The 17,717-nt window shown below is 40.0% G+C and overlaps 1 protein-coding gene across 1 annotated transcript in view; it reads right to left on the bottom strand.

Moving 5' to 3' along the window:
- DMD (dystrophin) overlaps positions 1-17,406 on the bottom strand; it is a 1,159,435-nt gene extending 1,142,029 nt beyond the window's left edge. Inside the window, exon 1 of the mRNA XM_039714180.1 lies at positions 17,107-17,406. Within this exon, the coding sequence (XP_039570114.1) occupies positions 17,107-17,191 (85 nt within the window). The 5' untranslated portion in view covers positions 17,192-17,406. The remainder of the gene's footprint in view (positions 1-17,106) is intronic.
- Between the last annotated feature and the right edge of the window lie 311 nt (positions 17,407-17,717).

The following is a 17,717-nucleotide window of genomic DNA, read 5'->3' as shown; positions in this document are numbered from 1 at the left end:
AGGCACAGAGGACATGAACCTTGAAAAAGCAGCTGCTTACTGAAATTTATAGCCTAGAGAATTTCACTAAGTTGTAAATTACATTCCTCGTGAGAGACTCAATTGTGCACATATGTATGCAAGATTGAGAGTCACAATGCAAATATATTCCTGTGTATGTACACTAACTTATATGTGCCCCATTGAGTTTGAAGATTTAAAATACTCTTCTGCAAAGCTTATGAGGTCTACAATGCCATTAGTGCTCAGAAATTGCATGCAAGCTAGAAAATTACATATCTATTATTCAATCATTTTATAGACTAAATTTTCTCTTCCTTAGATAAGTACCTTTCAGTCCTCCTGCCATGTTAGAAAATATATGCATCTGCTTTGAACAGATATTTAATGCAGTTATTCCTTGTAAGGAGTATCTGTTTATGTTTACATTGCATTAAATAATTAAATAGCTTGTTATGGAAAAGCACTTAAAAAAATCTTTCTAAAGATGAATAGATTTTTCCATATCTTTTCTTCTTAACCTCCTCCAGCAAGAGCTATTAAACTTGAACTACTTGCACTGCTGTGCTGGAGTACATATCTTGTAAGGGAATGCAGATAGGTCGATAATGTAGCTGAAAACCACAAAACTGTAAAGCAGACCAAAGACTGGGAAATCCTCCCTTCCCTATACCAATAATCTTTATGCCTACACCACCTCCAGAAAACAGGCTACAGCTGGCCTTCAAAACCTGAACTGCACTAACAGGCTTGTAGGGCCCTATACCAATAATCTTTATGCCTACACCACCCCCAGAAAACAGGCTACAGCTGGCCTTCAATCAAAACCTGAACTGCACTAACAGGCTTGGAGGGAGGAAAGAGCTCCACCTCATCACTGCCTGAAGTCAGGTAACTGGGATTCGTGCACAGCTAACTGGGGTTTAAATTAAACTGCAACATGACACTGATCTCAAGTTGCAAATAAAATAGACAACAAAAATTTGACCTACTATATGAAAGAGGAATTCTGGGATCCTTATCAATGTGGAGCCAAACTGCATTTCCAGTCAATCCTTATGGATGCAGAAGCAGAATTTCACCTGAATCATTTGGATCTGCCTTTAATAGCTTCCATCAGAGAAGTACACAGCAATCTTGACATCATCACTTCAAATATTGCTGAATTAAAGAGGGCTTTTTGCTGGGTTTAAAAAGGCAGTTTGATCAGATTAACTACCTCACTGTAGCACTGAACATTAAAACTGACTAGTAATTGTTCAAATGTGATGGTAAATTTGACTATATTCACAAGCTCCAGTATATTCCCCAAGACATACAACTAAAGCTTTAAATGAATAAGCCCTGTGACAGTCCAAGTGTCTGAGATGTTGTGCATTAAAGGAATGGTCTCCAAAACCTTCACTCTCAGAGTGCTCATATTTCAACATTTACCCCACAGATCCTGACAAGAGAATATAACAGCAAACATGAGATTTAAAAAGCTTTATCTTCTAACCATATTATTTCCAAGATTCAATTAAGATAAATACAATGTTATCAAGGCAGCATTCATGAAGTATCAGCTATTTACAATCTCAAAAAGGCCAGGTACTCCTCAGGAGGCCAGCCACAAGTGACCTACATTGTTTATCTATAAACTGAAGCAGCTCAGTTCACTATCCTCCATAGAGTATTTTCACTCTGCCAAACTTACCTTTCCATTTTTTATATCCCTGGAAAATTGTTAACAGAAGTGTGTTAGTCCCTTCTGGCAAGGCTGATCCTAGGAAGCAAGTGAGATCCTATTTTTGATGCTATGCAATTATTTACATGATCTTCACCTATATTAAACTTCTCTCACTACTAGACAAAAGTTTATTAACCTCAAACTAGCTGTAGCAATTAATCACCATGTCTTGTCAAGTAGCTGGCCACATTCTGGAACAGGAGTTATAGGACTAAGAATTGGTTTTATTTAAGATTTCTGCATCATACATAGCTATATTTAGGAAACAGACAATGCATTTAGCAACTGAGAGGAGACACCATACTTCAGAATTACAGATACAAACACAGGAAAATGACCAAAATTCTAATCCAGAACATTTACCATGCAATCTTCTCCACAAACAATGCATTACTTGAATGCTAAACTCTTTCATGGCTACACTGATTTCATCACACCTACCACTAATTGGTTATATAACCATTTAAGTAGGATTAGTATCATAATCTGCTGTCAAACCTGACAGCTGGAGATGTGGTTCTGCAAATAAAATACTCATTTACAAAGACTTCTTTAAACTTTTCTTCAAGTTTTTGTACAATTAAATTACAGCTCCATACTCCTCTTTTGAATATTGAGCCAGTTTAGCTGACATCCACTGCTGCAGTACCATCTGCACAATTTCCCCCTTATTTTTCTGAAAGGTCACACTGAGGATTCTAGAAGTTTGTGTATTCTGTGTGTGTTCCAGAGAAATCCATGATGTGCAATGTCCTATCTTGCAAATGTACTTCAGAATTTTTCACCATGTTTTTCTAGCTTTTTTTGGTCACTTGAATAAAATCCACTCCCATTCTTGGAAAGCATTCACTCTTTTCGCTCCCATGAACTACAGATTCTACAACCCTCACTCTAATTTTTCATATAGCATTGTTAAAATTATTAATATGCTGTATGATGAAGAGGAAGTCCAGGACACTTCTGTGTAGCACTGGACAGGACACAGGCTTCTCCAGAACCATTCCTAGTATTCTTCAACCAAGATCTCTCCTTTCAGCCCCTTGCCCCAAAAGGGCTTGCCACTACTAACATTTGCTAGAGGATTAAAACTATGCCACTTTCAGAAGCCAACATGCCCCTTTGTCCCTGAAAACATCATAAAAACTGTACAAGGACTTAAAAAATTGGTACCTCGTCTCCCAGTCCTAATCACTGAAGACAAGTCCCTGAGTGGAGAACTTCATGGACAGAATTCAAAGAAACAAACACTGGTTACCCTTTATTTTTCAGCTCTTAGTGTATAATGAATGTGAGATTCTTCGAGATTAAAAAAAAAACAAAAACCCCAGGGATTCAAGTACAGTCAAATTTTAATTGGCAGGGCTTCAGAACTGGTAATGCATATCTGATGATGGTACTGGTGGAGAAAAAAGCCACCAAAACACACACATTCCCAAAACACTATCCCAAGTGCTGTATTTTCTATGCCATAGAGAGGGAGTGGCACCCATCAGAGTTTGTCTGTAACACTTGGTACAGAAACTCACAGCAAGAGGGAAATGCTGAGAAAAAGTGGCAGCATCCAGAAACAAAATTCTGCAAAAAAAGCTTTGGATCTTTTATGCTATGCCTTGGTCTCCATTGCAGTAGAGTGCACATCAGGCTGTAGGTAAGACTGTTCCTTGTCTTGATTGTTGTACCAACTGGAATACAGAATCCAAAGGCTGGGATGAATATTTAAGCATGCACACCTCCAAGGTACATTCCTAGGCTACAGCTTTCAACCCTGCATGTCTTTTTATACACACATGCATAAGTGGTTTTTTGCAAATAAAGTATGATCAAACTCAGGAACCAGTTTTAATGCAGTTCTCCCACTCCAAGTGGATATACGACTTTAAACAAATTATTTTTTTTCATGGTTAACAAAGTGGTTATGATTTTATGGCAAAATTAGAACATGTTTCCTCCTGAACAGAAATATACGTTTCTCGCATTCTGATCAACAAACATGGTGTTGACATGGGGCAATTTGCATCTTGTTTAAGCACTCCTTCCTTCCCCTTCACTGTTATTTGGTTGGTTAAGCTTGGACAAAGGAAAAAAAAGTCAAGCTAAACTGGTACTTTTGACAGCTGTGTCATGATTGCAAATTTTGTTTTGAACCACAATTTCATTACAGCTGTATCATATTTCTGACAAAAGCATTTATCAAGATAACAACATTATAAAGCTATATCTCAGAATTACCTGTTAAGCAAAGAAGCATGGTCCAGTTGTTCTATCACGGAATTGATGCTCTTTAAATTAAGGTGTTTTAATATACCTTGGAAGACAGGTAAGCCTGACTAATAGAACATAAAGTCTATTCTGTACTGGTTTATGTTGTTGTGGTTTGGGAGGATTTTTTAAATTTTTTAATTTGTCAATTAATTAGAATTGGCATTTTTGCATTTTAAAGAGTAAAGAGATCATACAGTAATATTTAAGATACATTCTTATGAATGGATATTAAATATTGCAAGACACTAATTTTATCCTAAAAGAAATTTAAGCTCTTTTAAGACCCTACTTCAATTATTGCTTTAAAACATGTACCTGAATATATCAGGATTGCACCAAACCCCAAATCACTAGATTTGCATTCTTTCAGGAAAAAAAAAAAAAAGTCTTAGATCTGCTGAGCAGTGAAGTCAGTAAAAATATATTCACTTCACAGAAAACTGAAGTTTGGAACCCAATTCCAAGCATCCCAGGCAACACCATGTGTAGGATCTACTATGTGCTATGAAACCACTCAAAGTTAACTCAAGCATTATTTACGTAGTGATCCTGTGGCATTGCCAGAAAACTTTCCAGAACTGAGACAGAAAATTAGCATTCTAGTAAGGCAAATACAGATATAAAATTCAAAACTCCTCACTATGTGAACCTCAGCTGGTTTATTATAAAACACCAGACACGTGCTGTATGTAAAAGGATACATTTCACACACCTGCATTTTCTACTGCTTTTGATAATTGACCCAGAAATCTCTTGGTTTGTTCTTGAACAGAATATATTTGAACAAATACATGCATTGAAGAAACAGTTGAATTTAGCATTCTTAAGCTCTTATGAACAGTAGTAAGTGGATAAACTTCCCACCAGGACAGGGAAAGAAACAGATCAAATCCCAGGCATAATTATATCAAGAAAACTCAGCTTCCATTCCCTTTTAGTGTATTCAGGCTTATGTCCTTTGCTCATCACTTCATTAAATAAGCTGCATATGCACTGACGGTAAGCCAGTGCAATTTCTGGTTCACAATAACCAAAGGGATCTCTTCATTCCAGTCACACTCATGGCTGTATGAAAAGCCTACAAAATCAGTTTCTCCACAGGTAAACTCTTATTTAGAGAAAAGAAAAAAAAAGCACAGGTTTAATTCCAGTGCCAGGGTTTCTTTAGTTCTTTAAGCTTTGAAAACATGAAATATGCCAGTTGCTCTTTACTTTGACAAGCACTTTGTAAACTGCTGCAAGCAGCATTCTAATTTAACTACAAGAAAATACTTAATAAGGAATCTGATGTGAAATTAAACTTTTCATTTCTTTCCCAATTAGAATACATATATATCATACACAAATGAGAGGCAGAAGAGAACTATTTCCCCCATACAGTCACTGTCAATTAATTTACCTTTTAAGATACTATATCTTTTTTATTACAAGTTTTCTACCTGTCTAGGTAGGAATACACAGAATATACCCATTCTAGTAATGTTACAGTTATGTCTTCAGAACTTTTTTACACTAATTCAGCACTCCAACAGTAGCACTATCTATCACACATTCATGCTGTTATTTACAGGGAATACATTTGTCTATTTTGAGCCTTCATCGCTCCTTTGTTAACACTGCTCTGGCAAGGAACCACAGCCAGAACATTTGTAACAAGCCAGCCTCTCCCTTTTCTACAAGGATGCCACTGACTATAAAACCCCACCACCCACTACTCTCAGTCACTTGAGGACTACCACATCCCATACTCTTTTATGATACAGGATTGTTCACATGGTACTCCACTTCCAGGAGTGCCAACAGCTATCACCGGATTATTTTGGGATCACTGTCTAGCAATTAGGACTAACATGTCAGGTTAGCCCAGTCTACAGTTCAGGCTGCTGATAGCTGCACGTGTCTCAGTCTCTGATAAAGAGACATTCTGTGCTTGTGCTTAGGCTGTAACTTCTCTTTCAGGCATTAGCAACTTCAGCAAGGTGTAAAAAAGTTCTACCAGGACCCTCTACTCCATGTGCTGGAGCTGTAAAGCCAAGCTCTTGGGTAGCCAGCAGTGGTACCTGCACTCTGGGGAAGGTGCACCTGCTGAAGCACCCTCTGAAGTCAGGTGAAAGCCTGTCCAGGAGATGAGGCTCAGTCAGGGTGTGACTGGGAGGTGAGCTTGGATTTGATCAGAGAATGACCATCCACTTTGAAATAAAAAAACAGATTCATCCTCCTCCTTTACAAGCAGATTAAGTAGTTAATCAACACTGCAAAGTCAGAGCTGCAACATATCACACTACTACAGCCAGGAAACTAATTTATCTTTTCTCTCACAGTCTGGGAAGCAGAGAGGCTGTGTGGAAGTGGTTATTTTTCTATTATCATGGTTTGGGTTTTTTTGGTTTGTGTGGGTGGGTTCTTTGAGGTTGTTTTCAGTTTGGTATTTGTTGATTTTTTTGTTTGGTTGGTTTGGTGTTTGGGGTTTTTTTAACAATTACAGATCCTCTGCAGACCTTTATTGAGTAGAAGGTTCCCTGTAAGTCCCTATCAAGGCACGCACTGGCAAGGGATCCCAAGCTTAGCTAAATGTGGGCTTCTTGTGCCAGGACTCAGTTCTTGGTGAGCTTTACTTAAAGAACATGTGCTCTTAGAGAAAAGTTATTTCAGTTTCAGATGGAATGAAGAATCCTCTCTGCTATCTGTAAAAGAGTACTCATGACAGACAAAGCACAAGTTTTAAATATTGTACCTCTGCAGTTTGATTGATACTGCTGTATCTGTTTAGGATACTAGATTGTATCATTCTTTTTGTTCCAAAATATTAAAGTTATCTTTCATAACAAAGTTAGGATTTCATAGTGTTTATTCAGATTGATACTTAAAACATCCCCTTTTATTATAACCTACACAATGAATAATTTTCAAAATAATTCCAGGAAATTAATAGCTTAAAACTTGGAATTATAATTCAAACTGCAGAAGCTACAAGAGATGAAAGGTACTGTTAATATTAATTAAGCAGAAATAATTGTTTAAAGAGCCTAGCCACAAAAATGGAGTACTTAAAGATAAGCTCTGGATTTTTTCAACCTACTCTAGATTTGCAGAAGATTTAAACTCTTCCTGGTGAGTGCTTATGTTTTGAATATGAATTAGTTGTTTGACTGCAGTAGTTGTGTGTCTGTGCACCACACCTTCTCTTCTTCCCTACAACAGAAGATTGAAATCCTGACATATCACATCACTAAGAACATTCTAGCAGAATATTTTGCATAAGTCTAAATGAGTCATTCGGGGGACTTTTTTTTTTTAAAGACAATTCCTAAGGAGGAGAAAAAAAAATCTACTGTAGCTGATTTTTTCCCCAAAGTATCCTGAGGGAGTTTATATTAAGAGTTTAAAGAATGAAACTGACTTTGGTGTTCCATTCCCAATTGCTAATTTGTTATGTGGAGGAAGTCACATGAGCCTTGAAAGAAATCTTGATGAAAAGAGATCTGTCTCAGCTGCATGGGGTTTAATTGACTTAGTCTTGCAGGAAGAATGCATTAGTATTATCTATGCCTCTGTTTAACTATCAGCCAAATGGCAATCATCATGATGAATTAATTTTCTACTCTGCCATGCAAATCACTGCATTCGTGGACTCACTTCTCTGTTTAGCAGGACACCTGGTTGAAATTCATAGACCCACAGTTCTAGACAAGGTCATTGGAATAATTCAGCAGAAAGGGAGAAGACTGCCTAAGGACCACCACTTTGACCATTCTAGTAACATTCAAACAAATATTTTGTTGGGATTTTTTCCCCAGAGAGACAGGGCAAAACCAGCAATTTTTACTGTGGGCCATTATATGTAATTAGTACTAAGTGTTTCTTTTATTTAAGGGAGAAGACTGCCTAAGGACCACCACTTTTACCATTCCAGTAACATTCAAACAAATATTTCATTGGGATTTTTTTCCCCAGAGGGGCAGGGCAAAACTTGCAGTTTTTACTGTGGGCCATTATATCTAATTAGTACTAAGTGTTTCTTTTAATCTCTAATGAACCAAATTCTCCCTTGACTGCTTTCAGAATCTGGACCTGCAGGAACTTACCTCAACAGAAACAGCTCAGGTTACACCCAGCCTGCACAGCTCTGATCAAGCCAGCATGCAGATGCTGAAAAGATAGCAAATTTTAGTGCAGTGTCACTAGGCCTCAATCTGTAGCTCCTTCCTGCACTACTGAGGATTTCACGGCCATGAAAAAACAGCCCATAAAACAGCCATCATCCCAGAGGCCAGGGAATCTCCCAGCACTACTGTCATTATTGCTGTCGCCAGCCAGCAGCATCACAAAGAGGAAGGAAAAAGTATTAACAAATTTAGCAAATCCAATAGGGATTGTAAAGCAGACTAGAGAGTTTCTTCATACAGTAGAAGTTTCCTTCACCCATCTGTTGGGTGCAGAGGCCCACAGGGTAAGAATCCCAAACAAGCAGCAAGTGCTCTGCAGTTTCATACCACACCAACAGCAAAGTGACATTTCCAGCAAATTAGGGACCCATGACACTTCTGCAAAATCTCCAGATAATGAAATGATAATTGTTTAAATCCACAACAACCAGAAATCCTTCTGAGAAGGCAGCCAGCATTCAGCTGAAGAATATTTCGCAAGTGCACGTTGCCAATCCTTAGTTATTTCCCTCTAGTGTTCAGCAAAACATTACACTTGAGATAAAAGGGGAAAGATCACACAAAGCCTAATTGAATTAGCTTAATTATTGTGCGTGGGGAAAAAAAACATAGCAACAAAAGTGCTGTAGAGAAGATTTTGTTTTCCCAGCTGCTAGGTTTTTTTTCAGGAACATATGTGATTGTGATGCTAGAAAACCTAAAGATAGGATGCCCCTACAGTCCAATGGCACACTTGAGACCAATGAAACAGGTTTAGGTCATAGGTGTAGAAGATTATACTTCACACTTTAAAGGCCATCTGCAAGGCTGAAGCCAGTTCCTGTAGATGGCTCATGGCAGTTGTGGGCCATCAAGAACAGAAATACTATTGCATATAAATTTATTACACAACCTTTATTATGCTAGTCTACTTCTGCTGACAAAGTGGAAATGTCATATAAATCTGTTTGTAAACAGTCTGATAAATTCCAAACACCAAAAGAGCAAGTTTTCCTTGACATTAGAGAAAATGAGAACAGCAGACTCCATCATCAAGCAAAAGCTAACATTATAAAGTCAAGAAATCATAGTTAAATAATAGTTTAGCTTCAATGATTGCTTGTTAACACATTACTAGAAAATCTTTGCAGAAAGCTTATTTGGGATCATTGTGACTTAATGAAAGCTTCCAGATGAACTTTTTTTACAGGTCCTCCTTACCTGTATGATTATCTGACTTACGTAGGACACAGTGTTCCAGCAGAGGCTAATATATATTGCATTTTTTAAACTTTTTCTCCTGGTGCAACAAAGTGGAAATGAAAACTGCTAAGCAGGGCAAACATCCTAAATAATTTGATTAGTGCACTCCCTCTTCAATAAGGACTTCATACACTGGCTGAACTAAAGGTAAAAGCAGCTTTTGAAAGCTGCGAATGACAAACTCGCTATAGTTCATTTTTTTAAAATCCAACTATTCTTCTAAACAATAAATTAGTTATACAGTGTATTATCTCACTAATAAACAGGTTGATATTTCAAATTAGGATCCAATCTATGGCTTCAATAGCCAAGCCAAAGTGCTCTTTAAAAGCAGTCCAGCAACCACTTCCAAGACTCTCTGTATATAATAGTATTTATGGTATCTGAGTGCATCCTGCAGCATAATTCAATCACATGGTGTTCTTGATACCATTCACACAGTATAAGGACAGCAAAAAAACTAACCTTGAAATTCAGTATAGTATTTGCCAGGTAACACAAAGCAGCACATCCATTGCTCATAGAGTTCCAGGTACAAGAGGTGGGAATTTACTCACAGTAATTGCAAAAATTCAACAATGGGCACAACAGAGATACACTGGTATCATGGTAGGAGATATTTTAGCTTTTTTTTTTTTTTTTTTTTTACAAGGAAGATCCTTGTATTTCAAAATTACCTAATGCCTGGTTAGGGGTCTTCCCCCCCCCGCCCCCATTGATAATCACAAACAGGTCACGATTCAAGTCAGTGAATTATTCTTAGAGAGAAAGAAAAAGTGCTGAATTAAATTCTGCCAATTGGAGATTCATATAGTCGGAGATCACTTTAATCAAAATAAATCCATTACCTTTAATGTCTAATGGGTATACAGCTCACGACAAGATGTGAACACTTATCCACACGACAGAACCAGCTACAGTACACAGCCAGCCCACTTGCACTCAACCAGCTAAAACAGTAATTGTTTACAGATGCTGCAGGTCTAAGGCTAGTTTAAAGACATATATAGTATTTCTTTAGATCTACATTTAAAATATCAGAACTCCTCAGCATACCAAAATACTGTTGTCAAGGCAACAATATACAGAAGGCAGGCAATTAAAAACAGATACTTATAGAGCAACCTATTAAATTTAGAATCTTAAATAAATTGCTGGTTGGATGACCTTTTGCCATGGAAATTAAAAAGAAATACCTACTTTTGAACGGACACTACTACTTAACAGGATTTAAGTTTTGAGACATCTTTCATAGTGATTTTCATCCCCTCCAGTTCTGTTCAGACTGAAATGACTAAGTAACAAAAGTTGCAAGCCATCAGCACTTCTGAACACACCAGATCCCATGCTTTTTAAATTCTTAAATAGATGTGGAAAAAAATCCACCTAACTATTCAAAAGTTAATTTTTTGTCCTACAGTTAGGCATCTGCTACACCACAATGAGCAGATGATACAGTGGATAGTTAGGTCTTCATTCTGATAAAAAGAAATACAGCCTGTCCTGTCAAGTATAATAGACATAACGGAAATACCTCAAAGTAAAAGAAAACAAAAACAAGATTAAAACTTAATTTCAGCAAGAGAAACATACATAATGTAATTTTATCTGGAAAAAACCCAAAAGATTGATTTGAGTACAATAGTTTAAAGCACATAATGAAGCCCTGAACTCAAGTCAAATTTTATTTCAGTAATTGAATTATTTTACTCATCTAAACCACATATTTAAAAATCACCTTCTACATAGACGCCTTTGCATGCCGTGATTGTAAACATTACAAAACATTTCTAGTTTGTTCTACTTATTATATCTATGTTCTGAAGTGGGATGAGGTACAGGAGGATACTACTACCACATCACTAGCAGCTTTTGTCCTACAATTGCTTTGCAAGCTACAACTGTCCCACAAAACCATGGATGAACTGCAAGGCCATGAATTACTTTGAGCAGTTTATATCCACATTTTCCTTCTGTTTCATCAGCAGAGTTTTTTGAGTTGGTTTTTTTTTTAGGAGGATACTACTACCACATCACTAGCAGCTTTTGTCCTACAATTGCTTTGCAAGCTACAACTGTCCCACAAAACCATGGATGAACTGCAAGGCCATGAATTACTTTGAGCAGTTTATATCCACATTTTCCTTCTGTTTCATCAGCAGAGTTTTTTGATTTTTTTTTTCCCCCTTTAAGCAATATGAAAGTTCATCCATCCAAACCCGAATTTTGTATGTAAAATATTTATCTATGAATAAGATATTTATTTTGACACATGCATTAGCCTTATGACTGTGACCCCGTACTTCCCCCTCATGCAGTAGCTTCACTCAGCCCCTAAAGCCCTTTTGGGCCAGAGCCACAATTCCTCCCACGTGCTGCACTTCAGGAATAGAGACACCACGTACGAGCCTCCCTTCACTGCAAGCTCCAGTTGTGATTCATCAGAGCCAAGTCCCCTCTCCAGCAGCCCCGAAGACAATTCCTTTCACTTCTGAAGGGCACCCAAGGCTTTGCAGCTGGGGCAGCACCAGCACGCCGCCAGGGCTGGATGCGCTCGGCAGAGCCATCCTTACCTGCTCGCCCAGCAGCGCTCCGGGAATGCCGTGTCTCCCCGGGCAGCAGCAGGTGTCCCCGGGCACAGGGAACGCTCCGTGCCAGCCCCGGGCATGCGAGCATCCCCCGGCATGCGAGCACTGCAGTGCCCAGCAGAGCGTTCCTCTCCTCAGCAGTCCCCGCGGATCCGCGGCACGGACTTTGTTTGTCACGCAGATCCAGCTGTCACTTCGTCTCCTCAGACACAGCGCGAACGTCGCCCTGCCATCGCTGCGTGGAGGGCAGCCTCAGCCAAACGGGCACAGCACATCCCTGTGCACTGAGCAGCCCGGGGAGCTCTCTCAGGTCTCTGGATGCTTGAGAGTCTCCCACTCAAATTATCCAGGTTGGGATGCGCACTAACAGTTCTGGTCACCTACAGTTTACACATGAATGAAGGGGAAGGCAGAGGGAGCAAAGCATAGAAAAAAAGGAGAACCACCATTATCAGTCTATTTAACTGCTTTTATCACCATTATATGTCGTATCTTTACCTTTTAATGGCAATAAAGTACAAAAAGAAAAGCAAGGATAGATCCTGGGAACTTGGTTAATGCTGCTTAGTGCCAATTCCTACCAATTGTTTCGTTACGCTGTACATAAAGAACAAAATAGTTGTCTTCTAGGCAGAACTTCAAGTCATGCAACTTAACAGAAGGTAATGTGGGTGAGATAAAGTCCTCACTCAAATCCTAAGCCACACCAAATCATTTTTCTATGCAGTCATCAAGTTAAAACAGCAGCTTACTCCAGATCTGCATAATTCTGTACTATAAGTTAAGAACAAATGAGGTCTTAAGCACTTTTCTGAAGGCTGCATATGAACTGAAGAAATTAGAGGGCTTTGTGTTGCTAATCATGACTACAGTTACTAATCATTACTACAGATACTAAGTTCTGAAACAGTAATAAAATCTAAATCTTCATTAAATTTATGAAAGAGTATTTATGGCATGCAGATTTCCTCTTACTGCATAAAACCACTCACACTCAGCTTTGGGTTGCATTTACTTTTTTTTTTTTTAAAGTGCTCTTTCAACATAGCAAGCATGCAAATGCATTTGAGACTGGATGGTGCTTTTTAGCTGTACAACCAGGAAAGACATTCTGAGAAATGGAAACCACATGTTTTCCAGAGAAATTAAATCACGAAGATAAGTTTTATTAAGCTCTCCAACATCCACTTCCCAAGGCATGGTCTCCATGCATTCAACAAACATGACATCAAGTACAATACATTAGAGATCCACACTTACCAGACTGGCATGCTTATTAGTGATTTGGAAAGTGACAGCAGCTTGTAACATCCACATTCACAGCTGTTTTACACTGCCTCTTTGCTAATACTAGCTCAACAGCTCTCTGGAGCAATCTTAGCTCAAGACCCGCATAGATTCTGCTTTAACACCGGAATTTTGAGAATTGCCAGTGCCCCTGCACAGGGCAAAAGGAGTATGCTCAGCCTCAGTCTTGCACCAGAAAGAAACAGGGTAGTCCATCAGGTCTGGGGAAAGCCCAATTTGGATGGCAAGCATTAAACTGAAGATCCAGACAGACTCAAATGAATACCACTGTGAGCAGAAGAGACTGTAAGATAAATGACTGACATTTTACAATACAGCATTTACATGCTGAATCCAGTAACCTGATTTTAAATAAAGCTTACCTCACAAAAAAGTACTAGATGCTGGACCAAACACCTCTAGATATGGAGGATCTATCCCCAAAGTTTAACCATCTTCTCTGTGCAAGATATCACATGTTTTAAATAAATTTATCAGCTTTGACTTCTTCCTTATTGCTCCCTCCTCTAGTAAGCATTCAGCACCCAGGATTTTCTGGCCATGAATATACTCATAGTAATAACGTTACTTCTGCAACATCTCATAAAAGGCTTAAAACAAATTATTGGCTAAGCTCCGTGGACATTCACCTCAGATTTCAGGTTTTGTGGTTATTTTCCAACACATTTCTCATAGTAGAATCAGCCATGCCATATACAAGAGTCAAAAATAAACTTTCCTACACCCATTTCCCCATGTCATCGCATGACAAGGACATGCTGAACAGAGCCCCTGCAGTGGCCACTAAATTCTTCCCTCCTTCTGGCAGCACAGCTTACATCCCTCTCTCCAAAGCTCTGCATATGTGTGAATCATCTTCAAAGCTCAGACAACTCAAGCCATTCTGTACCAGCAAGAAATTATGAATTAGCATCAGTGTTTGAAATTATCCCCACGGAGACACAACAAGGAAAACCCAATTTTGTTACAATTGCCTCATGGTACCTTCTGCAGTACAACTGTTTTGTGTGTTTTAAACAATTAAGTAGGTGTTTTACTGCTACTGCTATTTTTGTGTGTGTGTGTCATAACACACTGCAAGAAATTCCACTTGATCAGTAAAATTTATACATAAAGAATCTTTGACAGAGCCTACTTTCCTGTAAATGTTGCTAACAAACTTTAAAATTTTGTCCTTACATAAAGTGAATCCTCATTACTTTTTTCAATCATTTAACTTAGAACTGACAGCAGGATGCCCAAATTAATGCTATCTGCATCAGCCATTCATTTTAACCAAATATTGGAGGTATGAGCTTTTGAATATGACTTTGAATCCGCAGTATATAATATTGTGATATAGCAAATACAGCAATATATTCTACTCTGTCTTTTCTCTGGTTCCATGGGAAGACATGATCTGCACCTGACAAAGGTCAAACTTTCTATCCAGGAGCTGTCAGAAAGCAGCATATCCCTGAAGCATGAAATTAATATAAACACAGTGACAAACAAGTGGTTTACAATCTCTTTTAAAGCTCATCCAGTACCTGGTGCCCTAAATCTCCATGAGATTGCTACAATAGCTTCATGTTCAGTTACCAAGACCCTTACTGGGTCCCAAAATCTTTTCTGCAGAGCTAAAAGGTACCATCTGAGAACAATTCTACAGACTTAAGGTGTGTTAATGAGTATGCTTGAGAACCCCTCCTAAGTCATCCAACCCAAACTTGTTCAAGAATGCATGTCCAAACAAATACAGAATCAAAAATCCAGAAATGCCTTACCTAGGTCATAAGTTACAGAAAAACCCAACCCAAAATGAACCCATCATGAGGCTTGTAAACAAGATACCACCAAGTTCTCCTCAAGTTTGCTTGTGCCAACAGCTGTGTTAATTTGTTGTTCATTGCTGCTTCCCAAATCCATAGTCAGATTTTAAGCAATGCATTTCAAAGTTAGATAATAACAGCAGAAGATAAGCAGAGTAAGAGATCACTGTGAGGCATACTACAAAACAAAAAGTATACCTGTGATGAATATTACCATGGAAATTGAATTTCCTTATCTCTGCAGGCTTATAAACATCTGGGGCAATTCTATGATTCTTAAACTGATTTTGTTTCTTATTCATCATAGATAATACACCAGGGAATTGTGCCCAATTAAGAAGCACAAATGTTTGTTCCATGCCTACTGTTAGTATCTAAATCCTAATACTACTTTATAGCAGGAAACTTGAAAAACCATTTTAGAGCCATTTGAGATCTTACACTTATTATGATGCAACTAACATATTGCCATTGAAGTTGATCTGGAAACAGACTTTCCAAGTGCAACAAAGTATAAGGGATAATTAGGAAATGCATAGGTAGCATTTCCTGTCTAGCTTTTCAGAGAGCGTCTGTTCTCAATTATGAATTTTTAAAGTGGGAAATCGAACTGAACATTAAAAGTAATTACTAGCTATGGGAAAAAATGTAGGAAGAAAACAGTTCAGACTTGTAAGTATCTAGCAGTGAAGTTACTGCCTTCAGCTTCACTTTCTGGAAGTTAGATGGACCTGAAGTGTTTGGGTTTTTTTTATTCTTCAAGTTCTCTCACCTCCAATCAGCAACCTCCAACTGCCCAAATACTTCATTATACACTAACAGGACAAGCCTTTAAATGAAGGGGGCTTTTCTCTGTGCTGCACTCAGTCTGCAATTCATATCCCCTAAACGGTAAGTGAGCTAAGTAAGGAATGGGGAACATGTGCTGCTATAAGAGGTAACACAACCAGCCTAACCAGGAATTACTACGGAGACAGATCACCCATTTCACATTCTCATGATGCAGATATGACACAGAAGCCAAAGAAGCTCTTTGGAGGAGGGGGAGGGGGAAATTAGACAGCCACTAAATTCTTCACCACTTCCCACACCCCATGAGCAACACCCATCCTTTTAAACGCCAAATTGAAGGAAAAGTAATTATAAGGAGAATAAACCATAGAGAAATAGTATTATTTAAAAAAACCCTCAGATGATCTTCATGAACTACATCAGAAAGACTTTGTGGGAAAGAACCAAATTCTGCTGCAAGAGTGTGTTTACACTATCAGAGTAAAAACAACATCCACACAACTTATCACAGAAACTTTTTCTACTTACTACCAACCAAACACTTCAAAATTGAACTTTCCATAGCAGCCCTAATTATTCTGTAATGCATGACAAATGTTTTGTTGCTGTTTTTTACAGGTACAAAAACAATCCTTTTTAAAAAGTCATTTTAATAATTTAACTGTCTAAGGACATCACTATATTAAGGCGTGTTCAATGGGCAAGCACACATAGCCTGGAGAAGAGTTAACTTGCAGCTCCACATGCACTTGCACTGCAAATGAGTAAACGCTGAATGGTCTATAAATACCTTTACTACCACGGATTTGGTTTCTTTCCAGGACCAAAAAAAAAAAAAGGACCGACACAGGCACATGAAACTTTATCCTCTGGGGGAGCGTTACAGCTGTTCCCATTTACAGCTTTAACAACCTGCCCCCCAACACAAGCGGCACAAGCTCAGCCCAAGGTAGGGGACACCGGGGGGGGACCCGCACGGCGACACTCATTTGTTGGGACACGGATGCGAGCGTCGCGCCCGTCACGCCGAGATGCGCGATTCGCCCAGCGAGCCGGCGGGGGAACCCCTTCTGCGCCGCACAGCGAAAGGAAAAGTTCAGCCAACACAAAAAGTAATTTCACAAAGCACCGACAGACAGAACTCCCGAGCGATGGATCGCGCAGGGACCCCGGCCCGCCCGGGCGGAGGAGCGCGGCGCGGTGCCTACCCGAGCGGCTGCGGATGACATCGCGGAACTCATCGGCGGCCCCTTCGCCGCCGGCAGCGGGGCCGAGACGTCCCGGCTCGGCCATGCCCGAGGAGCTGCCGAGGGAGGCGGGGGAGCGAGGCTGGAGGGGCCGGGCCGGGCCAGGTGCGGAGCGGCGCCGCCCGCCCTGAAATAGCGCCGGGGCGGCGGCTGCGGCCCCCCGCCCCCGCGGTCGATGGAGCGGCGCAGTTCGCGGGAGCAGTGCCCCCCCGGGACGGGAGCGGCCCCGGAGCACCGCCCGCGGCAGCGAGGGGCGGACGGCGCCGAGCCGCCCTGTCCCTGGCAGCGGCGGGGTTCCAACTTTTCCGGGCGAGTATCCGCCCAGCCGCACGTCGCTGCGGGGTCAGGGCAGTCGGGGTGCCCCGGCTGTGCTGCCGGAGCTGCCCGTGCCCCGCAGCCCTGCAGAGCCCAGCAGAGCACAGCAGTGCCCGTGCCTGCCCCGCGGGGCGGGAGCCCTGCCCTGGGATCAGACGACAAACGCGCAGGAGTTTGTCTTCTGCCCCCTCCTTTGTAGCTCATCCTCAGAGGGACGAAGGTCCTGAATACCCGGTCCAGTGGCACTGCTCCAAAGC

The sequence above is a fragment of the Passer montanus genome, unplaced genomic scaffold, assembly GCF_014805655.1.
Source record: "Passer montanus isolate IOZ18808 unplaced genomic scaffold, ASM1480565v1 scaffold3, whole genome shotgun sequence".
NCBI lineage: Eukaryota > Metazoa > Chordata > Aves > Passeriformes > Passeridae > Passer > Passer montanus.
This window is presented reverse-complemented; position numbering and strand designations above follow the sequence as displayed.